Source organism: Poeciliopsis prolifica, unplaced genomic scaffold (genome assembly GCF_027474105.1).
Source record: "Poeciliopsis prolifica strain line A6 unplaced genomic scaffold, Auburn_PproV2 SCAFFOLD080, whole genome shotgun sequence".
Taxonomy (NCBI): Eukaryota; Metazoa; Chordata; class Actinopteri; order Cyprinodontiformes; family Poeciliidae; genus Poeciliopsis; species Poeciliopsis prolifica.
Genome location: NW_026562455.1, coordinates 520,182 through 531,847, shown reverse-complemented (window position 1 = coordinate 531,847; position 11,666 = coordinate 520,182). Strand labels below are relative to the sequence as shown.

The window sequence follows — 11,666 nt, the reverse complement described above, 5'->3', positions numbered from 1 at the left end:
AGGCGGTGACAGCTGCCAAAGGTGTTTCAGCAAAATCCATCTTTTTCATAGGAGTTGGGAAAGGAGTTTGGATAGTCAACTTGGGTGCCTTCTGAATGCAACGCAGACTCTACAAGATGAATTTAGTTCGTAGAAACAAAACCATCTTGAAATAAAAAGCTGTTATTAGCTTGTCTCCAGTAGTTTGCTTTGTTTTCCTTCTGAACACCAGAAGGTGGAGCGGTGATAACTGAACAGCAGCAGTTAACATGTCATCTGTCACCTCACTCCTTTCTGACTAAACACATGACTCCTTCAGGAATGACCCAATTTTTTCCCCTACCAACTTATGAAGATGCAATTATAATTCATATTAGAAATGCATGAAACTTAACTTCAATCTAAGGATCATTTGAAAAAGAAACTTATTTCAGATGACATTTAAAGCTAAAGGAGACAAGTTGTGAGCTACATCAAACACAATAGAAACTGAAGCTCTTCTGGTTACTGGGCCTGCCCAGTAACAGAACTCCAACACCTGACCTGTAACAACTATTACTGGATCTCTCCAAGGGATGGATTAGTAACAAGACCACCAGGGTGGATTCGTCACCCTCTCCTTGTTGGTCCAACTTGGGTTATTAATAAACAACTTTTGGCTGACATTGTCAGGGGATTAAAATTTTACAGTATGTCTGCTACAATTACCTGTCAAACAAATTTGAATGCAAGGACAAAAAGATCCAAGTCATCACATCAACCATAATTGTGTATGAAGTTTTAAACCATAATAGATCTGGATTATCTATCCATACTGAGGCAGAACAGGCGTTTAAAGTTTCACCACTGTGCCGTGAAACATAAAGAAAGGAGAAGGTCTGTGTCACACGAGATAATGCTTGGTTATCCAAATAAACTTCTTTGTTCAAACTTTAGTTCAGTGTGATGTATGCAAGTTGAATTAGACATCAGTCAAGTTAAAAAGCTTAAAGCATGCAGAGGTTTTACCTCACTTATAAACCTGCTTTACATACAGCATGTGCAGCAGGACCAGGGCTGATCATCATTTAATAGAAATCTTTAGAAAGTTTATACTTCTACAAAAATCTTTTTTCAGTCTTTTGTTGCAAACTGTCAGCGAAATTCACTCAAGTGTAGTTTTGTGATAAAACTTTTAAAGAGACCAGCTGTAAGCACTTTAAATACGGAGAGTTAAAGTGCTTACTGATGAACAGAAAAGTGCTTGAAATGCTCTGCTGTGTTCCCGTTTGTCTCCTCTAAAGGAAAGGAAAGAACCAGTGTTACTTTCCACTAACACATGGTGGGAAACTGCAGCAGCTGTCAAATAATTTTAGGACAACAGAGGTGTCATTAGTTTCTCTTAAATACCATCTCATAAGTTGACTGAGAATTCTGAAAAATAGTTTTTCTTCAGAATAAAAACTATGTGCCACCATAAGCTTTGAAAACTAAAATGTTTGTTGTTTATCAGCATAACACTGAACCATGTAAAACATTTATCATATGACCACAAAATCCCCAATATTTCTGTCATGACTAGAATTATTATAATCCTCCCCTTGCTTTTTGCTGAAACAAAGAAACAATAAATGAAACATAAGTGTGCAGGTTTCATAATTTTATTAAATATTTTAAACCCAAACGTAAAAACAAAGTGCAAACAAGATCTGGACAAGTCAAAACAAACGGGTGAAGAGGTTCATTAAAAGAAAATGTTTTTTGCTTGACTTAAATAATTGCTCTATTATTTACCCAAACAGTGTTTGATAAAGACGCCTGGCTTCAAACAAAGACAGTTATCTTTGTTTGAAGACAACTGTCTTGTTTGAAGACAACTGTCTTCAAACAAATATCGAACAAGACATTAAACTGCAAATTTGTTTCATTAAAAGCAGAATGAAAGGAGATTAAGAATGATAATCACTGTTTAAGTATTTCAAAAATATAAAAGAAATTATAAAATTACATCATAATCATGCAAAAAGGAAGGAATCCATAACATACTTCTTTAAAATAGCTTAAAACACGAAAGGAAATAGTGATGAGTTATGTTCACGTTATGAAATCAATCAATCAATCAATTAAAATTCACAGGACATCCCATAATTTAACAACAGGTCAGACAAGAGTCAAATGTGTTTAAACTATAAGTTCACTTTTTAAGCTGAAAGACTGTGAGCTCTAACAGTGAATGATTTCATAAAGTCTGGTTTAGACATAAACAGCGGGTATTTCAGAGGTGCGCGACGAGGGTCCCGTGAGAATTATGTGTCTTTGTGAGCAAATAATTATGTGTTCCGTCTGCATTTACATCTCACACATGCTGATGGTTATTACAAACTCAATAGACATGAAATGGAAAAGCTTGGCCTCTACCAGATACATTTAATCTCTTTGTTAGTTCCTCTGTATCCAGTTCAGTGGATTTAGCTCATCATTCAGGACCGGTCGAAGGTTGTACAAGGCCTTGGGCAGAATTTGACTTTCGGACCCCTCTTTCTGCTAAGAACATCAGCACAACGAACAGCATTTCAACATAGAATTATTTCATTTTGGGAGAAGAGGGTAGCTTAATTGGCTGAGCTTAAAAACAATCAGTTATAATTGTAATTTACTAAGCTGTGTTTGTGAACAAACAGCTCAAGCTCCCAGATTAAAACTTACAGCATTAGATTGTAGCTATGGTAACTTAAACCATGAAGATTGTTCAATGAACTTTTACAAAGCAAACTTTCCAGCTCCTTAAAATCTGAAATTTAAATGGTTGAACATCTTAAAACTTATCTAAGCTGAAACCATTAAAACAAATTTATCAGCATTGTCATCCTGAATAAACAAATGTTGTATTATTTTTTTTTTTGCTTTGTTGTTTGTAAGAGTTAAGCATTGTAGAACATGTCTTCCAGAACTATAAGTTCTTATAGTAGGTGATGAGGCTGTAAATAGAATCTAAAGTTTCTGCAATGCAAAGAGAACAAAAGCAGTCTCCTTTCTTCAGACACAGTGACTGATAACAGAGAAAAAAAAAACTCCCAAACTCAACCACCGACCATCCAAACACCGAATCATAGACAATGGAGATAATGATCTAGCCAAACAAAAATCAGAAATTCAGAAACATGACTACAGTAGTATATTAATCATAATTGAAAAATTGAATGCAAACATGCTTATCATTGGGCCAATCCCAAAAACTGGACCTGGAACTGAGATATACAGCAGATTCAAGGATAACTTATCAAAGCCATTTATTAACAGTTCTTTTGAACCATAATAAATTAAACATTGCACTCATCAAAATGTTATGATCGTTACTGGTTTTCTCAATTGTACACTATATAGTGTTAGCTGAGATGTGCTGTACAGGTGAACTTGACTGATTATTTGTGGAGCATGTTTTAATATATTTTGGTGCAAAGCAGTTCAGAGATTTATAAACCAACAACAGTATTTTAAAGTCTGTGCTTCAGGGAGCCAGTAGAACTGGGTGATGTCTTCTATTTTCCTATTTATAAAGGCTTGCAAAGAACAACTATCATTAGTAAAGTTAATTTTAGTAACTGCTTATAACTTTTCATTTATGTAAGCTAGAAACAGTTTTTTATATTACAATTAAACTTTCTCTTCACTTACAAATATTTATTTGTCATTAATTATACTTTTACACTTTTGTGATTGAATACAGCAAGTTTTGAACATTTACAAAATCAAAACCTCTAGCCTGAGTGAGAGCCATTACTCAGCTGGATTGCCAATTGGTCGGGTTATTCCTCTGATGGTGGTGGTGTTCCCCCCACAGTCCACGTATTGATACATCTCCTCAGAAATCTGCTCCGAGTGGCCAAAGTATGTTGCTGTGATGGTCACACTGCGCCAGGTGGAGAGGAATGTGGTAAAGCCAAACACACACTACAAACAGAGACCACAGACACACACTGGCCACTTTATGAAGCAAACTTGCTCAAAACTCTGCTGACACACAGGAGCCAATCACAGGACAGCATCACAATGCAACTAGAGAGGTTGAATGTGTTACTGTTGCCAGATGTGAGTATTTCAAAAACTGCTGGGAAGTTTTCTACACACAAGTACAGGTTTACAGAGAATACTCAAAGCAAATAATTGTTTAAAGAAATGCCTTGTTGGTGTGAGAGGTCAGAGAAACACAGACAGACTGCTCCTAGATGATGGAAAGGGAACAGCAGCTGAAACAACTTTGATTCTATGCTATGAAGATTTATTATAGTTCTGAAAGGAAAGAGGTTCCAACCCAAGACAAGAAATGCCTAATAAAGTGGCCAGCGCATGTCAATTCGGAATTATATGTGAACAAGCGACAAGGTCAACTTACTGAGTCGTGACAACAATGTTGTGTACCTTGATGGTTTCCAAGGTGCAGTATTCACTAGAAAACATTAAATATGTTTGAAAATGGATCCCAGGCAAAGCAGTTTAATCAGAAACATTTCAATGTTTCTGATTCTTATGGTTCAATATGGTCCCATTAAACCAAAGATGACTGACTATATGTTGTGGTAAACAACAGTTCAAGGCAGGAATTAACTAATAACTCTTTCAGGAGATACTAAAATGATAAATTTCTCTACATCACAGTGAGCTGCCAAAGAGAGCAGCTATTCAAGAAGTTCAGAGACTCTCCTGCAGTCACCTGTGGACAAAATTTAAGCCACTTCCTAAAAACTAACTAAAGAAACACAAAATCCTAATACTGACAATATTGCTCCACCATATCTCTGGAGGTTAATTTCTGTGACATACCATGGAAAAAAAATCTGCACTTACTACATGTAGCTTAACTCATCTCCAATGACAGTAGGGACCATATAATCAATCTGAAAACACAAACAGAGGCAGGTCGTTCAAATGGGTCTATGTAAGAAGTGAATGTGCAGACAGAGGAGGAAGACGTACCCGTTTCATGTCCAGAGGACTTATAGTGATGACATTACTGATGCGAGAGTTACCAATCACCGTCCTGGCAAACTGCACCTGTGCTGTAATATTGGCCACTTCCACTGAATAATAGTTATTGTTGGTGATGTTCAGAGTGTTCTGTGAGGATGACCAGCAGGAGGAAAGATGCATCAGTGCTAGTTTTAGTTTACTGCTCTTACTTAAAGGGCCAGTATTATGTTCCAGGCACATCGTGTCATTTTATAGCACAATCGAGTAACTATTGTTATCTTCAGTTGTTACAAGAATGCTATATACATACATACATCAAACATGACAAAAAAAATTTGACTTCACTATTGAAATTGGGCCTCTGTCTCTTTAAGAAGCTCATGCTATAAAACTCCACCATTAGGAAGTCATCACAGCAGCATTTCTCTATCAAGCTTTTAACACTGTTCTGAAGAGCGTTTCACTGAGAAGTAGGTTCTATAACGAGCTCCTATCTCAAGTACTCAACCTAATTTCCCGTACATTCTGGTCATTTAGAAGTTAAAAAACTATATTGTTTGCTTTAATTAGCAGGAAATCAGCAGCTAAAAGGCTCTTGTAAGGTTTTTAATTTTTTTCTCTCCTTACATTTGTCACTTGATTTCTCATCAGCACATTTTTAAGTCTACAAGGACAAAAATAATAATCTAAAATACAAAGTTAGAAAAGCAACACTAATATAGATCAAAGAGATATGAAGAATTTGAAAATAAAAGTGGAAGCTTGTGAAAATAGTCTGTACTTGCCAAATAAATTACTGTCAGTCTTTGTATTGTATTAAAACAGTGTTCAAAGTTTGAACAGGGCATTTCTTAAAGGTCCAGAAAACTTTACTTGAAGAGAACAAGTTGGCTATTCAGGATAAAGTCAACGACTTTAGATCATTAGAGAATTTTGATCAGAAGATAAATCTTATGCAGGCCTGTCATTAAGCAATAAATCAATTAATTGCATGATAAATTAAAACAAAGTCAATAATTTTCATTAGCACAATTTATTGTTTTTCTCTTTTCTCTCTTTCTACCAAAAACTGGATTACAACAGTCTTCAGTCTGGTGCTTTGGTCTCAGGTAGGTCTTTTCTGAACAAAAGATTTCATAATTCATTTGTTGTTTCTGTTTGGTTTATTTTGGACATTTAAATATCCAAATGTTCATTAGAAAGTTTATTGATCTTTGAGAATGTGTCATTGCATTGTTATGCCATTACTTGAAGATGGTTTCAAAACAAAAAAAATTGTTGTTTATCTCAGTGACTGACAATTACCATTTATATCCAGAACAATTTGTTATGGTGGAAGGCTTAGTGTTTATCAGGCGTACAAAGCCATTTTAGAGCACAATCAAATAACTATATTAAGCTGTAAAAATTCTCCACATGTCAAACATAACTCTTGACTTCACAATTTGATAACTTGAAATTGGCCTCTGTCTCTTTAAGTAGCTTCCACTCATTACAACAATGTTTGTCCATGATGCTTTTAGGAGCATTGGGCTGAGAATCAAAATCAAGTCAAATTTTATTTGTATAGCATATTTCAGCAGCAAGGCATTTCAAAGTGCTTTACATCATAAACACCATCATGGAATAAACAATACATTGTTACATATTACATTTCAAATACAATTCTAAACAGGTGTGTTTTTAGTTGAGATTTAAAGGAAGTCAGGATTTCCGCTATTTTACAGTTTTCTGGAAGTTTGTTCCAAATTTTTGGTGCATAGATGATGAAAGCTGCTTCTCTTCTCTTGGTTCTGGGGATGCAAAGCAGACTAGAACCAGAACCTGAGAGGTCTGGAAGGTTGTTCATATGATGAGCTCATCAGACTCAGTTCTACCAGATGTTGGTAAAATTCTCTCATTCTGGCATTTCTTAAATGCCATTAGGAATTTAGGAAATGCCTAAATTGCCTAAACTTGAGCCTTCCTGCAAATGTGCCACAACTAACTGGATCAGTAAGTATAAAAATGTTTGAATATCAAATAACAGCAGCAGGAGGATTCTGCTGCTGTTACAATTAGAAGTTTATTCTGATTTGTGGCTGATGACAGATCTGTTCCCCTGTTTGTGCTTTCCCAGCTAAAGCAGTAGTGAACTGGTATAAGAGCATCTTTGTATGTCTTAGGCATGATTAAGTAAACTAAAGCAAAGTAGCCCACTACTGCTACTATAAAAGAATAGGAAGGGGAGAGGAGCACACCAAACTCACTGTGATGTTGAGATAGACGATGTGCTGATCCAGGTCATAGCTGACATAAACAGACTTGACTCCCACATTAGATACATCAATGGAACGAGGGAAGAGGAAGAAAACAGCCAGACTGGACAGCAGCAGGCAGAGCACCACTGATGTGCTCACATACAACTTCCTGATAAGGATCAAGAAAATTATTTTAAAAAGTCAGACAATTTACATCAGCACTACTAACAACATTTCAATACATATTTGGTGGAATCTGACCAAGCTTAAAAACAATCACTCCTAATTAGTCATTTGCTGGGACTCATAGAATCAGATTGTAGTGATGGTAACATAATTTTTTAAAAAGTAAACATGCCAACTCTCTTAAGCCTCAACTTTAAGACTTCAAGTTTATCTATGCTGAAACTGACTTTTATTAGGACCATTTGTGCATCACAATGTCACTAGGTTCACTCAAACCTAATAACATTGTCATTCTCCATAAACAAAACTCTAGATTGATGGTCTGTGTCAAAATATTAACATTAATGAAGTCCAAGAAAGTTTGAGGGTTTCTAATCTGCTGTTTAGTTCACTTATGCCTCAGGCATCTCTGAATGTGACTAGTATTACATAGACTGTTTAACACCAAGCACATAGCTGATCGACTAGTACAAAAAATTGATATAATTTGTATATTTTTTGAGTTGACTTCTTTTAAGACTATATTTGTGTGTTAAAGTATTTTCAATAATGCCCTACAGCAGGGGTGTCAAACTCAAATACACAGTGGGCCAAAACTTTAAATTGAACAAAGTCGCGGGCCAAGGTTGAACAAATGAATCTTTTAATATGGACCCAAACAAGTTCTAATATAACAATAAATATTGAACAAGCAAAGCTTATCTAACTTAAAAGTGCAGGTGTGCAAAACTGAGTTGCTAATAATAATAAAACATATTAAATAAAAGATATTTAATATATGAAATAAAATATTAAATATATTAAATAAAATTTAAATAAACATTTAATGCCTCCTTTCTGACGTAAATGTCTAATATTAATTTGAAATTGCCTCGCGGGCCAAATATAATTACACTGCGGGCCAAATTTGGCCCACGGGCCAGAGTTTGACACCTATGCCCTACAGTAACATATAATTACCTATTAATAAAAACAGGGCAGGTTTCTGGTGGAATGATATCAAAGAACTGAACTAGTTTTCTGAGGGAAGCCCTGTGATCCATACAGCTGCAGTTCCTCAATGACATCTATACACCTTTGGTTCAAACCTTTTAGACAAATGTTGCTTTTTCTCTTCTTGGTGAGGTGAGGGGCTTTAATTGGGGTAAAACAAAAACAATGATCCGATTGCAAACCTCCTGTATATCTCTGCAAGCAAAATGATATTCAACTATCAGCTGAACTGCATGAATCAAGAATTGGATTACCTCAATAACCCTAATCTTCTGTAAAAGTTATTGTAAAAACTGATATTATGAAAGGTTTCAACTTAAAAGTTAACTTTTCTGCAAGACTCAAGTCAATTTTTTTCATGCCTTCAAACATGAAAGAGTTTGTCAGAATGAAAGGTCGCAGTATGAAAAATTTCTGAAACTTACAGTGCACAAAAAGGCAGCTGTAAAAATAGTGTGCAAAGCTGTACTCATTGTATTGATAAATCTAGATTTAGAATGATCAGGGAAACGGTTTTAGTTTTCTGTACTACTACTAATAATGACACATTTTATTTAAATGACATCTTAAGGGCACAATGGAAAAAAATGGAAGCAAAAAGAAGAAGTAAGACAGAAATACAAAAGAAAACAGAAAAGTTAGAGAGCAAAATCAACAAAGTGAAAGTGGCCTTTTAACAGTTTTTAGGCAGGGTTTAAAAAGAGACAGCTTGGAGTGAGTGGGGAAATCAACATGCTGTTAAAGTTGGTACTGCGGTCTGACAGAATCATGTTGTTTAGGCCAATGTTCCTTTCATTAGGACCATTTGTGCATCACATAAGTTGCACATTTAAGAATGGAGATACTTTCTATTCATAAAGGTCATTCATTTACAGACACACCCTGTATAACTGCAGCTGATCAAGTCAGGAAATTAGCTCCAAGCATCAGTTTGGAATTTAGGCCCCGTCCAAATGGAGACGAGATTAAGTGTATCTGCAAATGTATTTTGTTTTGTCTGTGTCTACATGGATCTGGTGTTTTGGGAGACCAGAAACCATCAATTTTGGAAGACAGGTATCAGAATAGAAAAATGTCAACATGTGGTTTCAGGTTTGACTGCCCCAGATGTGTCTTCAAAAAAGATCTAAGAATACTTACGTCCTTCTTGGCCGCAGTCTTTGGTCACTGTATGGAATCAATGCAACAAGTTGATTCTCCTGTTCTGGAAAACAGGAAGCAAACAGTGATGCTGGACTTGTCCTTGCCGTTGGCTTTAAGTTAGCTCCAATCACAACTTGATTTGCTTCAACTTCTTGCTTACTTCAATATGAACTTATGTAGTCAAACACTTTAAAAGCTTCATTACCTTTTCAAGAACAGCTTATATATTGGGTGCAATATATGAAGTACATGGTCACCTCTGGGGATCCTCCCGGTGCCCTGACATGTTGGACACGTCACGCTGTCTCTTCCAGTGAATTCCACATAAGGAAACTGGGAGACATCAGGCACTTTGCCATTCTCCATCGTTCCATCTTCCACAGGAGAAGACAAGTTGTCCTCTTCATCAATGAGGGTTGTTTCCTTAGAGATGCAGGAAACTGAAATCCCCATAGTCACAACTGGGGAGAAAAAAAAATCTACAAGGAATCTGTATATTAGAAGTACATCTGTAATTAGAAGGTGAGTCTGTGGAGTGTGACAATTTCTAACTGAGGAGCAAATGAATGAATATGGACTTGGTGACCTGTCTAGGGTGACCCTGCCCGCTGGAGATAGGCACCAGCACCCCTCAGAATCCCACTAAGGATAATGATATTAGAAAATGGATGGATATCCTGTTCAATTGCAATGTCTTCCCCTGAGCATCAGGGTTTTAATTGTTAAGATTAGTAACAGCTGTGAGTATAAAAACGATAGTTTATCCAAATGGGCAAATACTGTACAATGCTAATGTACAAAAACAGAATTTTTTGTACCTGAATTTGCATTGTTCGAATGCAAATACTGTATTCAAACAGCTGATGTTATATGGTAGTGTATTTTGCAGAACTATGATCAGGAAAATGGGTGAATAAAACAGGTTCAGACATTGCTTTCAGCTTATAATTTTTGTGTTTTGTTGCTGATGTTCTCTGCTTCTAACCTTAGATAAAACAGTTAGTTTTAGTTTACCAGCTCTAGTTAACTACTAACTAGTGGTAATCTGTGGTAGGCTAATAAAATAGTTGTTTAAACCATCCAAACATCTATCATTTATATAAGGTGTTAACCCAACCAACACTGAAAAAACAAAAAACAAACAAAAACAGATCTGTTGTTGAGTTTTAACAGCCTGACTCATGAGTTTTATTTTTCTTAGATGGCTCTGAGCTGCAGAGTCATAGTCTGCACTGGTCGTAGTCTGTTCTGAATGCTGCCAGCCAGCAGACTCTCACCTCAACTTTCTGCCTCATCTGGAGTTCGGACAGAATGACTAGACTTCATATCCACTTAAAGTAACAAACACTTGAAACAATTGAATATTTGTGTTTCGACTACTGAATGGCTCATACAAAACCCTCAACTATTTTTCCCGACCGACTTGGATTGGTTCGAGAATCGTGAAAAAGAGTGAGCAAAGAGTGACTTAAGAATAAAAATTATTGGCTTACATTTTAAACATTAAAAAACCCGATGGGGTTTTTTTAATGTTGGGGCTAGCAGCCCCAAGCTGCTAGCCCCAGAGGTGCTTAACTGTGAACAGGCAGCTTCACATAAACTTCAACTAACAAAATAAGCTGCTAGCCCCAAGCCGCTAGCCCCAAGCTGCTAGCCCCAAGCCGCTAGCCCCAAGCCGCTAGCCCCAAGCTGCTAGCCCCAAGCTGCTAGCCCCAAGCTGCTAGGCCCAAGCCGCTAGCCCCAAGCTGCTAGCCCCAAGCTGCTAGGCCCAAGCCGCAGAGCACATAGGTGCTGAGAACATTAATGAACATTAATCTAGCTTTACCGACAAGTTCACCGATAACAAATGACTCACTGCAGTCGCGCCCAGGAGTATTTGAAAGGACAAACTTACCTGAACAGAGCAACTCGTAACACCATAACCTCTTACTATAGCAGACATAAGACACCATAACTTTTGGAGTCTTGTGCGACACTCCAAAAGTTTCAAGATAATAGCTTTTGTTTACTTCTTCCCCAAGGATGAGGTGGGATGAACCATTGCTGCCCCCTTCAGTACACGCAGAAACGTTGCAATCAGATCTTTACATATTTCTATTTATGAATATTTATGAAAATATTGTATCTCAGTAACTCATCTCACATGTTAAACACATCATACAAATGAAGTCCCCACAA

The 11,666-nt window shown here is 36.6% G+C and overlaps 1 protein-coding gene across 2 annotated transcripts; it reads right to left on the bottom strand.

Annotated features, from left to right (window-relative positions):
* Nucleotides 1-1,601: 1,601 nt before the first annotated feature.
* LOC129352799 (transmembrane protein 106B-like) lies at nucleotides 1,602-11,517 on the bottom strand. 2 transcript variants are annotated; one of them, XM_055021946.1, is made up of 8 exons: nucleotides 11,383-11,517; nucleotides 9,746-9,967; nucleotides 9,486-9,549; nucleotides 7,176-7,335; nucleotides 4,933-5,073; nucleotides 4,804-4,853; nucleotides 4,352-4,405; nucleotides 1,602-3,868 (listed from the first exon to the last, which is right to left on the bottom strand). In XM_055021946.1, exons 1-8 carry the CDS (start codon nucleotides 11,438-11,440, stop codon nucleotides 3,736-3,738), a joined length of 882 nt encoding a protein of 293 aa, XP_054877921.1. In that variant the 5' UTR covers nucleotides 11,441-11,517; the 3' UTR covers nucleotides 1,602-3,735. The 2 variants fall into 2 exon arrangements, with proteins under 2 accessions (XP_054877921.1, XP_054877922.1); XM_055021947.1 differs by having other exon boundaries at nucleotides 9,746-9,949.
* Between the last annotated feature and the right edge of the window lie 149 nt (nucleotides 11,518-11,666).

What these genes read in the sequence shown, in the direction of transcription:
- LOC129352799 (XM_055021946.1), bottom strand. Translation starts at nt 11,440, where the DNA reads ATGGTGTCTTATGTCTGCTATAGTAAGAGGTTATGGTGTTACGAGTTG. An exon ending in GTCCTCTGGACATGAAACGG is followed by an intron (nt 4,854 to 4,932) that starts GTACGTCTTCCT and finishes TTGTGTTTTCAG; the next exon opens with ATTGATTATATGGTCCCTAC. An exon ending in GATGAGTTAAGCTACATGTA is followed by an intron (nt 4,406 to 4,803) that starts GTAAGTGCAGAT and finishes AATGTTTTCTAG; the next exon opens with TGAATACTGCACCTTGGAAA.